Source organism: Ranitomeya imitator, chromosome 5 (genome assembly GCF_032444005.1).
Source record: "Ranitomeya imitator isolate aRanImi1 chromosome 5, aRanImi1.pri, whole genome shotgun sequence".
NCBI classification, from domain to species: domain Eukaryota; kingdom Metazoa; phylum Chordata; class Amphibia; order Anura; family Dendrobatidae; genus Ranitomeya; species Ranitomeya imitator.
Window position 1 is genome coordinate 169136613 of NC_091286.1, and position 22135 is coordinate 169158747.

General features: G+C 43.9%; 1 protein-coding gene across 1 annotated transcript in view; it reads left to right on the forward strand.

Moving 5' to 3' along the window:
- LOC138681636 (saccharopine dehydrogenase-like oxidoreductase) overlaps positions 1 to 19735 on the forward strand; it is a 214710-nt gene extending 194975 nt beyond the window's left edge. The window contains exons 10-12 of the mRNA XM_069769311.1: positions 1623 to 1734; positions 1853 to 1934; positions 19517 to 19735. Of these exons, the coding sequence (XP_069625412.1) occupies positions 1623 to 1734; positions 1853 to 1934; positions 19517 to 19619 (297 nt within the window). The 3' untranslated portion in view covers positions 19620 to 19735. The remainder of the gene's footprint in view (positions 1 to 1622; positions 1735 to 1852; positions 1935 to 19516) is intronic.
- The last annotated feature ends 2400 nt before the right edge of the window (positions 19736 to 22135 follow it).

Below are 22135 nucleotides of genomic sequence, written 5' to 3' on the forward strand. Positions count from 1 at the left end.
ATCTATTCATTACATAGTGGAATGTGTTGAAAATAAAACCTAAAAATTATCAATGTAAATCACAACTAATAACCCACAGAGATCTGGAGTTGGAATGATGCTCAAAATCAAAGTGGAAAATGAAGTTACAGGCTGATCCAACGTCAGTGGAAATGTGTAAAGACAAGGAAATGATGCTCAGTAGTGTGTGTGGCCTCCACATGCCTGTATGACCTCCCTGCAATGCCTAGGCATGCTCGTGATGAGGCAGCGGATGGTCTCCTGATGGATCTCCTCCCAGACCCGGACTAAAGCATCCGCCAACGCCTGGACAGTCTGTGGTGCAACGTGACGTTGGTGGATGGTGCAAGACATGATGTCCCAGATGTGTTCAATCGGATTCAGGTCTTGGGAACGGCGGGCCAGTCGATAGCGTCAATGCATTCATCTTGCAGGAACTGCTGATACACTCCAGCCACATGAGGTCTGGCATTGTCCTGCATTAGGAGGAACCCAGGGCCCAACCGCACCAGCAAATGGTCTCACAAGGGGTCTGAGGATCCCATCTCGGTACCTAATGGCAGTCAGGCTACCTCTGGCGAGCACATGGAGGGCTGTGCGGCCCTCCAAAGAAATGTCACCCCACAACATTACGGACCCACTGCCAAACCGGTCATGCTGAAGGATGTTGCAGGCAGCACATCGCTCTCCATGGCATCTCCAGACTCTGTCTAGTGTGCTCAGTGAGAACCTGCTTTCATCTGTGAAGGGCACCAGGGTGCTAGTGGCGAATTTGCCAGTCCTGGTGTTTTGTAGCAAATGCCAAGCGTCCTGCACGGTGTTGGGCTGTGAGAACAACCCATATCTGTGGATGTCAGGCACTCAGACCATCCTCATGGAGTTTGTTTCTAACCGTTTGTGCAGACACATGCACATTTGTAGCCTGCTGGAGGTAATTTTGCAGGGCTCTGGCACTGCTCCTTCTGTTCCTCCTTGCACAATGGCTGAGGTAGCGGTCCTGCTGCTATGTTGTTGCCCTCCTACAGCCCCCTCCACATCACCTGGTGTACTGACCTGTCTCCTCGTAGCACCTCCAGCCTCTGGACACTACGCTGACAGTTACAGCAAACCTTCTTGCCACAGCTTGCATTGATGTGCCATCCTGGATGAGCTACACTACCTGAGCCACTTGTGTGGGTTGTAGAGTCCGTCTCATGCTACCACGAGTGTGAAAGCACAACCAACATTCAAAAGTGACCAAAACATCAGCCAGAAAGAATTGGTACTGAGATGTGGTGTGTGATCCCCACGTGCAGAACCACTCCTTTATTGAGTGTGTCTTGATAATTGCCAATAATTTCCATCTGTTGTCTATTCCATTCGCAAAACAGCATGTGAAATTGATTGTCAAACAGTGTTGCTTCCTAAGTGGACAGTTTGATTTCACAGAAGTTTGATATACTTTGAGTTATATTCTGTTGTTTAAGTGTTCCCTTTATTCTTTTGGGCAATGTATATATATATATTTTTTTTTTTTGCTTATTTTATCCATGGAGACATTTTGAAGAACTGTCTATTATTCATTATGGAAGTATGAATGTTATGTCTGCAATAAATGTATTTACTAAATATTCTACTGATAGATGGCAGAATCTTCATTCTCAATAACATTCTTCGGGGAGGGTTACAGTCGGGGCATAGACCCACAACAGGGGAAGCCCAATGTGAAAATCTGCACACAGGTTTCAGGACCAGGTACATTTTTCTCTTCTTTGTCAAACTAAACTTCTAGTAAACTATTTAAAATGATCTCAAAGTTGTTGTTTTCTGAAATAGAATTTTCTTAGTATTTTTGCCAAACATTGCTTTTCAGAAGCTGGATATGTTGCTACCCCAATAGCCATGGTTCAGGCCGGAATGACTATTCTAAAGGAGCCAGAATCTCTTCCAAAAAGGTACGTGTAGTAGTCGAATACAAATTGCTTACTTATCTAATCTAATCGTGGGTAATAAAAGTAATATATTTAAATATTCCCGGTCATCCTTTTCCTTTTTGGTCTGATTCATGTTCGGTGAATGCTTTATCTAATCGTGGGTGCAAAGCCTCTTGGGCATACAGTATATCACAAAAATGAGTACACCCCACACATTTTTGTAAATATTTTATTATATCTCTTCATGGGACAACACTAAAGATATGATACTTTAATGCAATGTAAAGAGGTCAGTATACAGCTTGTATAACAGTGTAAATTTGTGCGCCCTATTAATACTCAACACACATATTAATTACTCAACACACAGCCGTTCATGACTAAACCGCTGGCAACAAAAATAAGTACACCTCTAAAAAAAAATGCCCAAATTGTGCCCAAAGTGTCAAGATTTTGTGCGGCCACCATTATTTTCAAGCACTGCCTTAACGCTCTTAGGCATGGAGTTCACTAGAGCTTCACAGATTGCCACAAGAATCTTCTCCCACTTCTCCAAGACGACATCACGGAGCTGGTGGATGTTATTGCGCTCTTCCACCTTCTGTTTGAGGTTGCCCCACAGATGCTCAGTAGGGTTTAAGTCTGGAGACATGTTTTGCCATTCCGGCACCTTTACACTCAGTTTCTTTAGTAAGGCAATGGTCATCTTGAAGGTGTGTTTGGGGTTGTTATTAGTGATGAGCGAATATACTCGTTACTCGAGATTTCTCGAACATGTCCGGGTGACTTCCGAGTATTTGTAAGTGCTCGGAGATTTAGTTTTCCTTGCAGCAGCTGAATGATTTACATCTCTTAGCCAGCTTGAATACATGTGTGGATTCCCTAGCAACCAGGCAATTCCCACATCTACTTATGCTGGCTTGTAGCTGTAAATCATTCAGCTGCGGCGATCAAAACTAAATCTCCGAGCACTTATAAATACTCGGAGGACACCCGAGCATCCTCGGGAAATCTCGAGTAACGAGTATATTCGCTCATCACTAGTTGTTATCATGTTCATAGTATCATAGTTATTAAGGTTGAAGGAAGACTTTGGCTATGTGCACACATTGAGGATTAGGCTTAGGAATTTCTGGTGCGGATTCTGCCTCTCCTGGCAGAAAACACACCTGCGGATTTGTCGCGTTTTTGTGCGGTTCCGCAGCATTTTTTGTGTGTTTTTGCTGCGGTTTTCTTGCGGATTTGCTGCGTTTTTTACCCCTGCGGTTTTCTATAATGGAATGGGTACAAATACACTGCAGATTCACAAAAAAGAAGTGACATGCTACTTCTTTTAAACCGCAGCGGATTTTCCGCAAATTGTGCACAGCATTTTTTTTTTCTCATTGATTTACATTGTACTGTAAATCAATTGCGGATCTGCAGCGTTTCTGCACTGCAAAAAACGCTGCGGATCCGCAGAGAATCCGCAACGTGTGCACATACCCTTAAAGTCCATATAGTTCAACCCATAGCCTAACCTAACATGCCCTAACATGTTGATCCAGAGGAAGACAAAAAAAAACCCATGTTGCAAAGAGTAAGCTCCACATTGGGGAAAAAAATTCCTTCCCGACTCCACATACGGCAATCAGACTACTTCCCTGGATCAACGCCCTATCAAGGAATCTAGTATATATAACCTGTAACATTATACTTTTCAAGAAAGGTATCCAGTCCCCTCTTAAATTTTAGTAATGAATCACTCATTACAACATCATACGGCAGAGAGTTCCATAGTCTCACTGCTCTTACAGTAAAGAATCCGCGTCTGTTATTATGCCTAAACCTTCTTTCCTCCAAACGCAGAGGATGCCCCCTTGTCCCTGTCTCAGGTCTATGATTAAAAAGATCATCAGAAAGGTCTTTGTACTGTCCCCTCATATATTTATACATTAAAATAAGATCACCCCTTAGCCTTCGTTTTTCCAAACAAAATAGCCCCAAGTGTAATAACCTATCTTGGTATTTCAGACCCCCAAGTCCTCAAATAACTTTGGTCGATCTTCTCTGCACCCGCTCTAGTTCAGCTATGTCTTTCTTATACACCGGAGACCAGAACTGTGCACAGTATTCTAAGTGTGGTCGAACTAGTGACTTGTATAGAGGTAAAATTATATTCTCCTCATGAGCATCTATGCCTCTTTTAATACATTCCATTATTTTATTTGCCTTTGTAGCAGCTGCCTGACACTGGCTACTAAATATGAGTTTGTCATCCACCATACACCAAGGTCTTTTTCATTGACGGTTTTGCTCAGAGTTTTAGAATTAAGCACATAATTATACATCTTATTACTTCTACCCAAGTGCATGACCTTACATTTATCCCCATTAAAGCTCATTTGCCATTTATGAGCCCAAGCTTCTAGTTTACATAAATCATCCTGTAATGTAAAATTGTCCTCCCCTGTATTGATTACCCTGCAGAGTTTAGTGATATCTGCAAATATTGTAATTCTGCTCTGTATGCCCCCTACAAGGTCATTAATAAATATGTTAAAAAGAAGAGGGCCCAATACTGACCCCTGTGCTACCCCACTGCTAACCGTGACCCAGTCCGATTGTGCTCCATTAATAACCGCCCTTTGTTTCCTATCCCTGAGCCAGCTCTTAACCCACTTACACATATTTTCCCCTATCCCCATTATTCTCAATTTATGTATCAACCTTTTGTGTGGCACCGTATCAAAAGCTTTGGAAAAGTCCATATACACTACGTCCACTGGGTTCCCTTGGTCCAGTCCTGAACTTACCTCTTCATAGAAATTGATCAGATTTGTCTGACAGGAACGGTCCCTAGTAAACCCGTGCTGATACTGGGTCATGAGGTTATTCCTCTTCAGATACTCCAGCATAGCATCCCTTAGAATGCCCTCCAAGATTTTACCCACAGTAGAGGTTAAGCTTACTGGCCTATAATTTCCGAGTTCAGTTTTTGTCCCCTTTTTGAATATTGGCACCACATTTGCTATACGCAAGTCCTGTGGTACAGACCCTGTTATTATGGAGTCTTTAAAGAATAAAAATAATGGTCTATCAATGACTGTACTTAATTCCTGCAGTACTCGGGGGTGTATCCCATCCAGGCCTGGAGATTTGTCAATTTTAGTGATTTTTAGACGCCGCCGTACTTCCTGCTGGTTAAGCAGGTGACATTTAATTGGGAATTTTAGTTATCACGGATCATATTGTCTGCCATGGGGTTTTCTTGTGTTGGAGTACTACTACCCTGTGGCCCAGTTTCTGAAGGGAGGGGATCATGCTCTGCTTCAGTATGTCACAGTATCACAGTACACGTGGGTATTCATTGTTTCCTCAATGAACTGTAGCTCCCCAAAGTCGGTAGCACTCATGCAGCCCAAAACCGTGACACTCCCACCACCATGCTTGACTGTAGGCAAGACACACTTGTCTTTGTACTCCTCACCTTGTTGCCGACATACACTCTTAACACCATCTGAACCAAACAAGTTTCTCTTGGCTTACTGGAACCATGTGCTTGGTCTGCTTGTCAAACTGTGTGTTTTCTTGTTCATCATCTTTAGAACAGGCTTCCTTCGAGGACGACAGCCATGCAGGCCAATTTGATGCAGTGTGCAGCGTATGGTCTGAGCAATGACAGGCTGACACTCACCCCTTTAACCTCTGCAGCAATGCTGCAAGCACTCATACATCTACAGTGTGTCTGTAAATTCATGGTGCACTTTTATAGTTTACATTTTGACGCTCTTTCTCTGGTCCAATCATATCAGACCTGTTCATGAGGAGAGATAACAAGAACCAATCAAACAACACAAACTCATTTAAGCTGTAGCTGAGCCCCCAGTCATATTAACCCCTGATAAACTGAACTCTGATTAATACACTGCCAGGTCTGTGACATTATGCAACCACAAGCTTATGCCAGCTGTGTGGTTTTCCATGACAGTCGCGATGTGGACGGTACAGAGGAAAGTTCAGTGTGTTCTGTGGCTCGCCAAATTCGAATCCGTGTCCAAAGTGCTACGTGAATATTGGCGCATTCATAACGCTGCGCCACCACATAGGAATAACATTACTCGATGGGATAAACAGTTGAAGGAAATCGGCAGTTTGGTGGGAAACCTCGTTCTGGTAGGCCATCAGTCTGTGACGAGTCTGTAGAGGCTATACGATACAGGATAGCTACCTAAGGAGCCCTAAAAAATCTGTGCGTGCTTGTGCTTGAGAGTTACACCTAAACAAGACTACAGAGACAGAAATGTCTCTGTTTTACAAATTGCGGCTGTTGCACGCTATCAAACCGGCAGATAGACCCAAACGATGTGGGTTTGCTACAGATATGCTTCATGAGATCGGCAGTGATGCAAGATTTTTGCAGAAGATTGTGTTTAGCGATGAGGCGACCTTCCATATCTCTGGACATGTTCATTGCCATAACGTCCAAATATGGGCTGCTGAACATCCTCATGCCTATGCTGAGCACGAACGTAACACCCCTAAAGTGAACGTGTGGTGTGATAGGTCCATTTTTTTTTTGCGGAGCTGTCTGTGACGGCAAACACGTATCTTGACATGTTGGAATTGTTTGCAGTGCCACAATTTCCAGAATGTGTCACCTTTCAACAGGACAGCGCTCCTTTTTTTCATCAGCGTTTTGGATTAAAATATAACTTTTAATATATAATTTTTTTAAAAATTCAAGAAATTTGCCAAACAATTCTTCACCACATAAAAAAGTGCAAGGTGCATAAGACATACAACACTAAAATACGTGGAGTGCATATGACTATTGGGGCATTAGTCACACTCACGCCCTATATGCAGAGAAAGGGCTGATCCTTAAACCCATTCTTATATGACATATACTATGTACTGGTACTCTATTTGTGCGGTCAGCTTATTATGGGCAATCATTAGCCACCCTATATTCCGTACACACAGTCCAGATGTACACAGCAGTGATAGTTATACATACAGACTATATCCTATATCCATATTGTCAGGGCCATTTGTCTGCCACATATGAGAGATGAATCCTTAAAGGGACTCTGTCACCTGAATTTGGCGGGACTGGTTTTGGGTCATATGGGCGGAGTTTTCAGGTGTTTGATTCACCCTTTCCTTACCCGCTGGCTGCATGCTGGCTGCAATATTGGATTGAAGTTCATTCTCTGTCCTCCATAGTACACGCCTGCGCAAAGCAATCTTGCCTTGTGCAGGCGTGTACTATGGAGGACAGAGAATGGACTTCAATCCAATATTGCAGCCAGCATGCAGCCAGCGGGTAAGGAAAGGGTGAATCAAACACCTGAAAACTCCGCCCATATGACCCAAAACCAGTCCCGCCAAATTCAGGTGACAGGTTCCCTTTAAGTCCATTCCTATATGCCATATATTATATACAGGTACTCTATTTATATCATCACCTTTTGATGAGCAGTTAACAGCCAAACGGTATGACCCTTATTGTTTCCTCCACATAATATAAATGTACACAACAGCTAGTAGTTACTCATACAGACTACATCCTATATCCATATTGACAGGACCATCTGTTTGCCACATATGAGATCCTCTCCCACAACCGAATGTCCCTTAGGATCAATATTCAGTAACATGGGGCGGTCATCAAACCTTAGCACTATTCAATCCCAGGTAGAGCAATTTATTCATGTATCAAATCTTGCTCATGCATCTTAATTGCTCCTACCATTCTCCTTCACAGCATGGAGGGGATTGTAATAACATAACATATTTCGCATGAATGGCAAATTTGGAAAGATCTCACCTATGTAGATGTCATTTTCATAAACTCCCTTTATTCCAAACACAGTGGTGGATACGTTCTCCCCCTGGTCCCGACGCGTTTCGTTGTCCTCATCAGGGGATAACCTTGGGGTCAGTATAATTGTGCCATCAAGAAGAGGCTGTCTATTGCGCTACGGCGCTCCTCCACACTACGCCACCTTTGTTTGTCAGTTTCTGGATAGAACATTGTTATGAACAGGTAATTCAGAACCACAATGGACCTTGAAGTTCAGAGCACACAAAGTGACCTGACAATTACCAAAAGCATAGGACGAGCTCTGAGACGTGGAAACTCTGCTGACCGCAATCCCTAATCCTATCCAAAGACACTAGAGGTAGCCGTGGAGCGCTCCTGACCAGACCTATGCGCCTCGAGCACAGCCTGAGAAACTAGCTAGCCCTAAGAATGAAAAATAAGCCTAGCTTGCCTCAGAGAAATACCCCAAAGGAAAAGGCAGCCCCCCACATATAATGACTGTGAGTTGAGATGAAAATACAAACGCAGAGATGAAATAGATTTAGCAAAGTGAGGCCCAACTTACTGAACAGACCGAAGATAGGAAAGATTGCTTTGCGGTCAACACAAAACCCTACAAACCACCACGCAGAGGGTGCAAAAAGACCCTCCGCACCGACTAACGGTACGGAGGTGCTCCCTCTGCGTCCCAGAGCTTCCAGCAAGCAAGAAAAACCAATATAGCAAGCTGGACAGAAAAAATAGCAAACAAAAAATAACACAAGCAAAACTTAGCTTATGCAGGATAGACAGGCCACAGGAACGATCCAGGAGGAAGCAAGACCAATACTAGAACATTGACTGGAGGCCAGGATCAAAGCACTAGGTGGAGTTAAATAGAGCAGCACCTAACGACTTAACCTCATCACCTGAGGAAGGAAACTCAGAAGCCGCAGTACCACTCTCATCCACCAAAGGAAGCTCATAGACAGAACCAGCCGAAGTACCACTCACGACCACAGGAGGGAGCTTGGCCACAGAATTCACAACAGAACATTCCCCCGGCAGTGGATAGGCAGGGGTTCTGTCAAGCCATGGCCACCACGATCCCCGGATCTGATGCCCTTATGCTTTTACTTGTGGGCTTATATAAAGCAACATGTGTACATTGAACGTATCAATGATATTAATCACTTAAAACAGAGAATCACAGACGTTATTCACTCTGTTACACCAGGCGTCCTTACCCATGTGTGGCAAGAACTTCACTATCGTTTGGATATGTGTAGGTCAACAAATAGAGCACACAGCGAACTGCAATGAATAGGTATGAAACTGGGAGAGTTTCTTTTATTTGGAGCAGATTTCACATTTCTATCGCTTTTTGTTGCTTTCCAGTGACTGGTCAAAAGTGCGCCATGACTTTACGGACACACTGTATCTTGAAAAGACAACCTTTGAATATGACGCTGAGCACATGCACTCCACTTCTTTGGTTGACCATGGCGAGGCCTGTTCCGAGTGGAACCTGTGTTATTAAACTGTTGTACGATCTTGACCACTGAGCTGCAGCACAGTTTCAGGGTGTTGGCAATGTTCCTATAGCCGAGGCCATCTATATGTAGAGCAACAATTATTTTTTTTCAGATCCTCAGAGTTCATTGCCATGAGGTGCCATGTTGAACTTCCAGTGATGAGTATGAGCGAGTGTGAGGGCGATAGCACCAGATTTCACGCCTGCTCCCCATTCACAACTGAGACCTTGTAACACTAAGTCACATGACTTCGGTGAGAGAAAATGGCTAATTGGGCACTATTCAGCTATTTTCACTTGGGGTGTACTCTCTTTTGTTGCCAGCAGTGTAGACATTAACATACCTCCCAACCGTCCCGGATCCAGCGGGACTGTCCTGATTTTGACAGTCAGCCCCGTGATCCCGGGCGGGACATTAATTGTCCCGCACTGGTTGGGAGGTGTGTGATATTACCCGGTCAGCTGAGAGCTCCCGACACACACAGCAGCAAACCACATGATGGCTGCTCTGTGCGCACAGAACCTGTGATGAGGTCACAGGATGGGAGGAGTCAGGGGTCACATGATCGGGAGGACATCCTCGTACAGGACTCTGCTGGTTGCCATGGGCGCTGGAGGAGGGTAAGTGTATGTGTGTGGTGTGAGGTAAGGAGGTGTTTACAGTGTGGATGTAGCAGAGCCGTGTGTGTACGAGGTGTATGGATCAGAGCAGCGTGTGAAAGGTGTATGGAGCGGAGTTGTGTGTGTACGATGTGTACGGAGCGGAGCCGTGTGTGTACGAGGTGTACGGAGCCGTGTGCATGAGGTGTACGGAGCGCAGCCGCGTGTGTACGAGGTGTACGGAGCGGAGCAGCATGTGAAAGGTGTACGGAGTGGAGTCGTGTGTACGAGGTGTCCGGAGCACAGCCGCGTGTGTACGAGGTGTACGGAGCAAAGCAGCATGTGAAAGGTGTATGGAGCAGAGCCATGTGTGTAAGAGGTGTACGGAACCATGTGTACGAGGTGTACGGAGCACAGCCGCGTGTGTACGAGGTGTACGGAGCGGAGCAGCATGTGAAAGGTGTACGGAGCGGAGTCGTGTGTAAGAGGTGTACGGAGCCGTGTGTACGAGGTGTACGGAGCGGAGTCGTGTGTACGAGGTGTACGGAGCAGAGCAGCATGTGAAAGGTGTACGGAGCGGAGTCGTGTGTAAGAGGTGTACGGAGCCGTGTGTACGAGGTGTACGGAGCACAGCCGCGTGTGTACGAGGTGTACGGAGCAGAGCAGCATGTGAAAGGTGTACGGAGCGGAGTCGTGTGTAAGAGGTGTACGGAGCCGTGTGTACGAGGTGTACGGAGCACAGCCGCGTGTATACGAGGTGTACGGAGCGGAGCAGCATGTGAAAGGTGTACGGAGCGGAGTCGTGTGTAAGAGGTGTATGGAGCCGTGTGTACGAGGTGTACGGAGCACAGCGTGTGTACGAGGTGTACGGAGCACAGCGTGTGTACGAGGTGTATGGAGCGGAGCAACATGTGACAGGTGTACGGAGTCATGTGTGTAAGAGGTGTGCGGATCAGAGCTGAGTGTGAAAGGTGTATGGAGCGGAGCCACGTGTGTACGAGGTGTACGGAGCGGAGCCACGTGTGTACGAGGTGTACAGAGCAGAGCCACGTGTGCGGAGCAGAACCATGCGTGTACAAGGTATACGGAGCGGAGCAGCGTGTGCAATGTGTATAGAGCGAAGCCGTGTGTGTAGGAGGTGTACGGAGTAGTGCCGTGTGTGTACGAGATGTATAGAGAGGAGCCGTATGTGTATGAGGTGTACGCAGCGGAGCCGTGTGTGTGCAAGGTATACGGAGCGGAGCAGCGTGTGCAATGTATAATGGCTGCACATGATGCTCCATCGTGTATAATGACTGCACATGATGCTCTATCGTGTATAATGACTGCACATGATGCTCCATACTGTATAATGACCACACATGATGCTCAATACTGTATGATGGCCACACATGATGCTCTATACTGTATAATGACCGCACATGATGCTCCATACTGTATAATGACCGCACATGATGCTCCATACTGTATAATGACCGCACATGATGCTCCATACTGTATAATGACCGCACATGATGCTCCATAATGTATAATAGCCACACATGATGCTCCATACTGTATAATGACCGTACATGATGCTCCATACTGTATAATGACCGTACATGATGCTTCATACTGTATAATGACCGCACATGATGCTCCATACTGTATAATGACCGCACATGATGCTTCATACTGTATAATGACCGCATATGATGCTCCATACTGTATAATGGCCGCACATGATGCTCCATACTGTATATTGGCCGCACATGATGCTTCATACTGTATAATGACCGCACATGATGCTCCATACTGTATAATGACCGCACATGATGCTCCATACTGTATATTGGCCGCACATGATGCTTCATACTGTATAATGACAGCATATGATGCTCCATACTGTATATTGGCCGCACATGATGCTTCATACTGTATAATGACCGCACATGATGCTCCATACTGTATAATGACCGTACATGATGCTCCATACTGTATAATGACCGTACATGATGCTTCATACTGTATAATGACCGCACATGATGCTCCATACTATATAATGACCGCACATGATGCTTCATACTGTATAATGACCGCATATGATGCTCCATACTGTATAATGGCCGCACATGATGCTCCATACTGTATATTGGCCGCACATGATGCTTCATACTGTATAATGACCGCACATGATGCTCCATACTGTATAATGACCGCACATGATGCTCCATACTGTATATTGGCCGCACATGATGCTTCATACTGTATAATGACAGCATATGATGCTCCATACTGTATATTGGCCGCACATGATGCTTCATACTGTATAATGACCGCACATGATGCTCCATACTGTATAATGACCGCACATGATGCTCCATACTGTATATTGGCCGCACATGATGCTTCATACTGTATAATGACAGCATATGATGCTCCATACTGTATAATGGCCGCACATGATGCTCCATACTGTATAATAGCCGCACATGATGCTCCATACTGTATAATGACCGCACATGATGCTCCATACTGTATAATGACCGCACATGATGCTCCATACTGTATAATGACCGCACATGATGCTCCATACTGTATAATGACCGCACATGATGCTCCATAATATATAATAGCCACACATGATGCTCCATACTGTATAATGGCCACACATAAAGCTCCATACTGTATAATGGCCACACTCACATGATGCTCCATTCTGTATAATGACCGCACATGATGCTCCATACTGTATAATGACCACACATGATGCTCCTTACTGTATAATGACCGCACATGATGCTCCAATGATGAGCTGAATGTGTACGAGGTGTACAGAGCGGAGCCGTGTGTGTATGAGATGTATGGAGTGGAACCGTGTGTACGGAGCGGAGCCGTGTGTGCAAAGTTTACAGAGCGCATCCGCGTGTGTAGGAGTAGCTACAGTATGTGTGGCCATTATACGGTACGAAGTATCATGTGCTGCCAATATACAATATGGAGCATCATGTGCAGTCATTATACAGTATGGAGCATCATGTGTGGCTATTATATATTAATAATATATAATAGCCACACATGATGCTCCATACTGTATAATGGCTGCACATGATGCTCCTTCGTGTATAATGACTGCACATGATGCTCCATACTGTATAATGACCACACATGATGCTCAATACTGTATGATGGCCACACATGATGCTCTATACTGTATATAATATTATGGAACATCATGTGCGGTCATTATACAGTAAGGAGCATCATGTGTGGTCATTATACAGTATGGGACATCATGTGCGGTCATTATACAGTATGGAGCATCATGTGAGTGTGGCCATTATACAGTATGGAGCTTTATGTGTGGCCATTATACAGTATGGAGCACTGTGTGGCCATTATACAGTATGGAGCATCATGTGTGGTTATTATATATTATGGAGCATCATGTGCGGTCATTATAGAGTATGGAGCATCATGTGTGGTCATTATACAGTATGGAGCATCATGTGCGGTCATTATACAGTATGGAGCATCATGTGCGGTCATTATACAGTATGGAGCATCATGTGCGGCTATTATACAGTATGGAGCATCATGTGCGGCCATTATACAGTATGGAGCATCATATGCGGTCATTATACAGTATGAAGCATCATGTGCGGCCAATATACAGTATGGAGCATCATGTGCGGTCATTATACAGTATGGAGCATCATGTGCAACCATTATACAGTATGGAGCATCATATGCGGTCATTATACAGTATGAAGCATCATGTGCGGTCATTATACAGTATGGAGCATCATGTGGGGTCATTATCTAGTATGGAGCATCATGTGCGGTCATTATACAGTATGAAGCATCATGTACGGTCATTATACAGTATGGAGCATCTTGTACGGTCATTATACAGTATGGAGCATCATGTGCAGCCAATATACAGTATGGAGCATCATGTGTGGCTATTATGCATTATGGAGCATCATGTGCGGTCATTATACAGTATGGAGCATCATGTGCGGTCATTATACAGTATGGAGCATCATGTGCGGTCATTATACAGTATAGAGCATCATGTGTGGCCATCATACAGTATTGCGCATCTTGTGTGGTCATTATACAGTATGGAGCATCATGTGCAGTCATTATACACGATGGAGCATCATGTGCGGCCATTATACAGTATGGAGCATCATGTGCGGCCATTATACAGTATGGAGCATCATGTGCGGTCTTTATACGGTATGGAGCATCATGTGCGGTCATTATACCATATGGAGCATCATGTGTGGCCATTATACAGTATGGAGCATCATGTGCGGTCATTATACAGTATGGAGCATCATGTGCAGTCATTATACAGTATGGAGCATCATGTGCGGCTATTATACAGTATGGAGCATCATGTGCGGCTATTATACAGTATGGAGCATCATATGCGGTCATTATACAGTATTGAGCATCATGTGTGGCCATTATACAGTATGGAGCACTGTGTGGCCATATTTTTTTGTTTATAATTATTCTTTATGAACAGTGTGATCAGCAGTGCTAAACGGGTGTGGTTGGGACGTGAATATGGGTGTGGCTAGTGAATGGGTGTGACCAGAGGCGTGGCCTAAAATTTGCCGCAGCGCGTGTTGCGCGCCGCAAACTTTGTCCCTCTTTCCCAGCTTCAAAAGTTGGGAGGTATGCATTAATGGTTGTTAGGTTTTTGAGAGAGAACACCAAATTTGGACTGTTATACAAGCTGTACACTGACTACTTTACATTGCATCAAACTGTCATATCTTCAGTGTTGTCCCATGAAAAAAATATAAAATATTTACAAAAATGTGAGGGGTGTCCACACTTTTGTATTAGGCTGCCATCACACTAGCAGTATTTGGTCAGTATTTTACCTCAGTATTTGTAGCCAAAACCAGGAGTGGGTGATAAATGCAGAAGTGGTGCATATGTTTCTATTCTACTTTTCCTCTAATTGTTCCACTCCTGGTTTTGGCTTACAAATACTGATGTAAAATACTGACCAAATACTGCTAGTGTGACGGCAGCCTTAGGCTGTATACCCAAATTGTTCACTATAATATAGTAAAAGAAAGGACCAGCACCCCAAATATTTGAGCAAAGGTTGACTTTTATTGGCCCGTGTGGCGGTATTTCATTTGCCACATGGGCTAATAAAAATCTAGCTTTTGCACAATTAATTAAAGTGCTGATTCCTTTTTTCTACTACATTTATCTCCATTTTTTGCCATTTTGTAGAATCCTCTTTTTTAATTTATATTGTTTAATCCATTAAAGGGGTTGTCTAGGTTTATGATATCAATTTTCTATCAATATCTTCACTGCAACTTAGCTCCCATTCACTTCAATGGGAGCAGAGATGAAATTCCATGAATTTCATATCCATTTGCCCATTGATCTACTTTCCTTAATATTGAAATAGGAAAACCAAGACTGAAAAGTTGTAAAATTATGAAAATCCCGGGATCATGAGACTCCTTAATAATATGCAAATGATGAAAGAATGGAGACAAGATTTTTCAAAACATCTTGATTTGGTGTAGAGTATGAGCACCACACGCAAAAATACATGCACTTCCACGCCTTGGCTTGCTATTAATGGTTGTCTGAGAATTATTTTGCCACAATGAATGCCCATGAGCATGTAAAATATTCAAGATCCACTGGTGGCAGCTCCCATTGCAATTGTCTCCTATGGAGCACATTCAGGGCGTTATTGGTTGGCAAGGCCAGAGACACTGCAGGCTATGGTAGTATGTTTAGGCCATGCAGTTTTCTCACAGTTATGGTATGTGCACACGTTGCGGTTTAGCCTTAGGATTTTCTGCTGCCGATTCTTCCCTCTCTTGCCAGAAAACGCAGGTGTAGTTTTGTTGCGTTTTTGATGCGTTTTTTCCATGCGGATTTGTATGTGTTTTTGAAAGCTAAATAAAGATCTATTATTGACAAACAAAAAAAAGATTTGTGATGTCATTTCTTGTCCAACCTCCTCTTTTACATTTGTCCAACCCGCACTCCATTACACACACAGTTAGACAGACAGACCGACAGATAGAAGGAATGAGATAGATACAAGGAATGAGGCCGGCATCACACTAGAGAGTTTTACGGACGTATGAGAGGCGCAAAAACAACACATTGCACACGGACCAATGATTCTCTATGGGGCAGCTCCTATCTGCCGTATACTTCGCAGCCGTATTTTACATGCGTAGAAAATCGCAGCATGCTGCGTTTGTCAGCGTATTGCGCAAAAATTCCGCCAATGAAAGTCTTGCCAACGGATTACATACAGAACACTGTTTTGGGAACATTTCTGTTTATTGCGCCCGTAAAAAACGGACCGTATTTTCCTACGCCAAGTGTGACGCCGGCCTGAGATAGATAGTTAGAAGGAATTAGATGGATAGATGTAGATAGATATATGGATAGTTAGGCTACTTTCACACATCAGTTTGTTAACGTCAGGCAGGATCCGGCGAATTTTTGAAAAAACGGATCCATTGCAAATAGTGAAAAACTGATGCAACTGATCCGTTTTTTTTTTTAAAAAAAGAGAGCGAATGGAAAATGTGCATGATTTGAATGGAAACATGCATGAAAAAATGGATTCAGAGGCCGGATTCATCATTTAACATCTCAGTTTCATACGTTTTTTGCTGGATCCGTTGCTGTGCGTTTTTTCGCCGGACAGAAGTAACGTTCCTCTGTATGTGTTTTCTGTCTGGCGGAAACAGCTTTTTTGATGGATCCGGGAAAAAAACGGATGAAACATGTGGCCATCAGGCACAATCCGGCGCTAATACAACTCTGAGAAAAAACGGATCCAGCAGAAAAAAAAACTGATCTTTTTTTTTCAAAACTCGCCGGATTGTGCCTGACGGCAAAAACCTGATGTGTGAAATTAGCCAGATAGATATATGGATAGAAACATCTATGTATCTATAGATATATCTATAGATAGATATATCCATAGCTAGGCCGATGTTGATTAATGAACATAAAGAAAAAACGGCGTGGGCTCCCGTGCAATTTTGTGCACCAGAGGGGGAAAGCCAACGGCCGGGGGCCAATATTTGTAGCCTGGGAAGGGGGTAATACCCATGACCCCTTTCCAGGCTATGAATATTAGCCCGCAGTTGTCTGCATAGCCTTTACTGGCTATTAAAATAGGGGGACCCTCCAAAAAAATAACCAGAAAGGCTACGCAGACTGCTGCGGGCTGATATTCATAGCCTAGAGAGGGGGCATGGATATTGCCCCCCCCCCCCCCCCCCCCCCCCGGCTACAAATACCAGTCCGCAGCTGCCCCACAAAAGACGCATCTGTAAGATGTGCCAATTCCGGCACTTAGCCCCTCTCTTCCCACTCCCGAGTAGCGGTGGGATATGGGGTAATAAGGGGTTAATGTCACTTTGCTATTATAAGGTGACATTAAGCCGGATTAATAATGGAGAGGCTTCAATAAGTAGTGAAAGAGTTAAAAAAAATAATAAAGACACAGGCAGAAAAAAGTATTTTATTATTCTTAATTTTACCATACTTCAGCGCCTGCAAAAAATGTCAAATAATAAACCGTATACTCCCTGTCCGACGCAGTCCAATTAATAACATCGGGTGATGTCACTGCTCTATAGGACCTCCAGTGACACACTGACAGGAGACAATGGCTCCTGCAGTGCATCACTGAGGTTACCTCAGTTCAGGGTCTCACTTTATGCCATTTCTGCATGGGAACTTTCTCACACAGCAGTGCCAAAAGTGAGACTGGGGACTATTTTTTACAGTGGCGGAGGAATACAGTGCAGAAGGATACCTCCCTCCCGTCATTGTATTCCTAGAGCCCCTAGAGAGCGGTCGCATCAGCTGATGCTGCTGCTCTCCACGGGAGATCGTCGTGGGACACTCGTGGATTTCTGCGGATCAGGGAGTATATTGTTTGTTATTTTAATATTTTTTACAGGTGGCACTGGCTTCGGGGAACAAAGTGACAAGTGATGGTGAGTATGTACTCTGTTATATGTACTGTATGTATGTAATGTATGAATGTACTGTATGTATGTATTGTATGTCTATATGTATGTATATTATATGTTGTATGTTCTGTCATATGTTGTATGTTCTGTCATATGTTATATGTGGTATGTACTGTCATATGTTGTATGTACTGTCGTATGTTGTATTTTCTGTTCTATGTTCGTGGTTTTTTTTGTTTGTTTTTTTTTACATTCAACACATTAGCCGGACAATGGGACTACTACTGTCCCATCATTAGCTAATGTGTCAATCACTGTCACTGCAGCAGGCATAGCCCAATGGGACTTGTAGTCCCATCGGACGATGCCTGCACGCACACACACCCCCAAGGACCCCCCACAGCACGGCACAGACCCCCAACAGCCCGCTGCAGACCCCCGACAACCTGCCGCAGACCCCCGACTGCCCAGCACAGACGCCTGACAGCGATCCCCGCAGACACACACAAACACCCGCACAAAGATACACACATCTTCCCGCACACAGTCTCCGCCCACACACAGTCTCCGCCCACACACTCTTCCCCCTCCCAATCTGCAGCATTTCTTACAGCAGAACCGCAGATCTTTCTTAGATCTGCAGTTTTGCTGCGGATGTGCCCGACTCAATGCAAGTCAATGGGTGCAGAAACGCTGCAGATCCGCACAAATAAATGACATGCTCCTTCTTTTAACCCGCAGCGTTTTCAGTGTGGAGTTTTCCGCACGATTAGCACAGCATTTTTTTTCCCATTGATTTACATTGTACTGTAAATCACTTGTGGATCTGCAGCGTTTCTGTATGGTAAAAAACGCTGCGGATCCGCAGGAAATCCGCAACGTGTGCACATAGCCTCACACAAACAATATGTGGCTTAGTGTAATGTTGACTAATCGCACCTGTATAGATGGAGAAATGTCTGTACCACCGAGCTGTTTGTGTACCAGGAATAAACACTAGAGCTGCCTGGTTACCATACTGTATATTATGCCACCCCACAGCATAATCCCAGGAGTCGGACCGATATGATGTTGCCTCGTGAAGGCCTCTTCAAGGTATTGCCCACTTGGTCTCCAGATGGAGCCATGAAGTTGGAATTGAGGCATACCCTCTTCGGTGATTAGCCCCGATTATCGTCTTGAATGGAATGAAAGCCAGAGATTGGTCTGGTGGTGATGTGGGCAAAGCCATGAAGTTGCCTTCACAAGACAACTTCCGTGATAACAGGGTGAGGTGGCATAATGTACTGTACCCCTCCTGCCTTCATTCTAGGTACACTAACCGCTCGACATTACATTAGTTTGGTGGTGAAACCAGTAGTACCGCCAGTGTGTCCCAGGAGCCATTTTTCAACACCTAATTCAATGACTGCTCAACATTGAAATTCCAGAATCAAGATTGAAGAGTGTGTATCAATGACGTATCCTATGGATAAGGTCTTCTAGTTCATAAGCTTGGATAACCCCTATTATGCTTTTTGTACAAGATTCAACATTTTTCACATGTACATAGTGAGGTTCCTCATCAATGTCTATAAACCAAGTTGTACGTCTGAACAGTTTTTCTGCATTTCCTGCGCTATTGTTTATTCATGGTGTAATTTGTATTTTAATAAATATAAATGTATATAATTTATTTTTATTTTTTTTCTTCCAGTGGAGGAGTGTACACTCCAGGAGCAGCATTTTCCAAAACCAAGTTGATTGACCGACTGAACAAGTCTGGCATTCATTTTACTGTTGTTAGCCAGATGGAGTAATACATTCCACTATAACTACCGGCATGACAAGCTGGTTCAGCACTTAATAACACATAAGATGTATTTTTCAAATGAAAATGAATTGCGTTAATAAAACGTTCTGTGTAAAATGAGAATTGTTACAATGTTTTTCATTAATAAATAAGTCTATACTAAAAAGGGTATTCTCAAAGTATGAAACTGGTATAGTTGGAGAGCATTAAAGGAAATGGAAAAAGCTATTTCATTGTAAACTTATCAGCTTTCATTCTGCTGTGAGATTTTTTTTATCTTCCATAATGTACAGCTTGATGCCAAGGACATCAACCACCAGAGGCTGGCTGAGCATGTACAGTAGTTACATTCCAGTAGAGGGGTTATCTCTGAGTATACCAGCCAACTCTCCCCATCCCCTTGAATTTCTATACAGAAAATATCTGCTTTATCCTTCCAACCAGCCCCTGACCTATTAGGGTCTGTTTCCACGTGCAGGAAACGCTGCGTGTCTGACGCTGCATAGAGCCGCAGCGTCAGACACGCAGCGTCCAGATGTTACAGCATAGTGGAGGGGATTTAATGAAATCCCGTCTCCACTTTGAAACTCATCAAAGAGAATGAAGACTTTCTAGACAGAACAGAAGCATCTCTACTGGTCACAGAAGGTGAAAAAAGTGTCAGAGAACCTCCAAAAGCAGATGAGTGGAAGCATGTGACCAAAAGAAGCAAGAAGACAATGGAGAAATCACCAACCACACAACTGAAGAACCGATATCAAATCTTTGTAGAGGATGAAGATGGCACACCTAAGGATGAAGCAATACCAGCAAGCAAAAAAGAAAAGGGCACACAGCAACAAGTGAAAGCAAAAAGTACAGCCAAGAAGCAACGATGAGTGGTGGTGGTGGGAGACTCACTACTGAGAGGCACAGAAGCAGCCATCTGCAGACCGGACATAACTGCAAGAGAAGTATGCTGCCTTCCAGGTGCGATGATCAAGGATGTGACCGATAGGATACCAAAGCTCTTCAGCTCCAAGGACGTCCACCCATTTCTTCTGATACATGTTGGCACCAATGACACGGCAAGGAAAGACCTACCGACAATCTGCAAAGACTTTGAAGAGTTGGGGAAGAAAGTAAAGGAACTGGATGCACAGGTAGTTTTTTCTTCTATCCTTCCAGTAGACGGGCATGGCACCAGGAGATGGAACAGGATCCTTGATGCAAACAACTGGCTAAGACGATGGTGCAGACAACAAGGATTCGGATTCCTGGACCACGGTGTGAATTACTTGTACGTTGGACTCCTCGCCAGAGACGGACTACACCTCAACAAACCTGGGAAACACACATTCGCCAGAAGACTCGCTACACTCATCAGGAGGGCGTTAAACTAGAAGAAGAGGGGACGGGAAGAAAAACATTAGACTTGAACAAAGAAGATCCAGGAAAACATACTCAGAAGGGAGGTAAGAACATTTCTAAAACAATCCACAGCGAGGAGATTGGAACAAAACAAAATCCTCTAAACTGCATGCTCGCAAACGCCAGAAGCCTGACAAACAAGATGGAAGAACTAGAAGCAGAAATATCTACAGGTAACTTTGACATAGTGGGAATAACCGAGACATGGTTAGATGAAAGCTATGACTGGGCAGTTAACTTACAGGGTTACAGTCTGTTTAGAAAGGATCGTAAAAATCGGAGAGGAGGAGGGGTTTGTCTCTATGTAAAGTCTTGTCTAAAGTCCACTTTAAGGGAGGATATTAGCAAAGGAAATGAGGATGTCGAGTCCATATGGGTCGAAATTCATGGAGGGAAAAATGGTAACAAAATTCTCATTGGGGTCTGTTACAAACCCCCAAATATAACAGAAACCATGGAAAGTCTACTTCTAAAGCAGATAGATGAAGCTGCAACCCATAATGAGGTCCTGGTTATGGGGGACTTTAACTATCCGGATATTAACTGGGAAACAGAAACCTGTGAAACCCATAAAGGCAACAGGTTTCTGCTAATAACCAAGAAAAATTATCTTTCACAATTGGTGCAGAATCCAACCAGAGGAGCAGCACTTTTAGACCTAATACTATCTAATTTACCTGACAGAATAACAAATCTGCAGGTGGTCGGGCATCTAGGAAATAGCGACCACAATATTGTACAGTTTCACCTGTCTTTCACTAGGGGGACTTGTCAGGGAGTCACAAAAACACTGAACTTTAGGAAGGCAAAGTTTGACCAGCTTAGAGATGCCCTTAATCTGGTAGACTGGGACAATATCCTCAGAAATAAGAATACAGATAATAATTGGGAAATGTTTAAGAACATCCTAAATAGGCAGTGTAAGCGGTTTATACCTTGTGGGAATAAAAGGACTAGAAATAGGAAAAACACAATGTGGCTAAACAAAGAAGTAAGACAGGCAATTAACAGTAAAAAGAAAGCATTTGCACTACTAAAGCAGGATGGCACCATTGAAGCTCTAAAAAACTATAGGGAGAAAAATACTTTATCTAAAAAACTAATTAAAGCTGC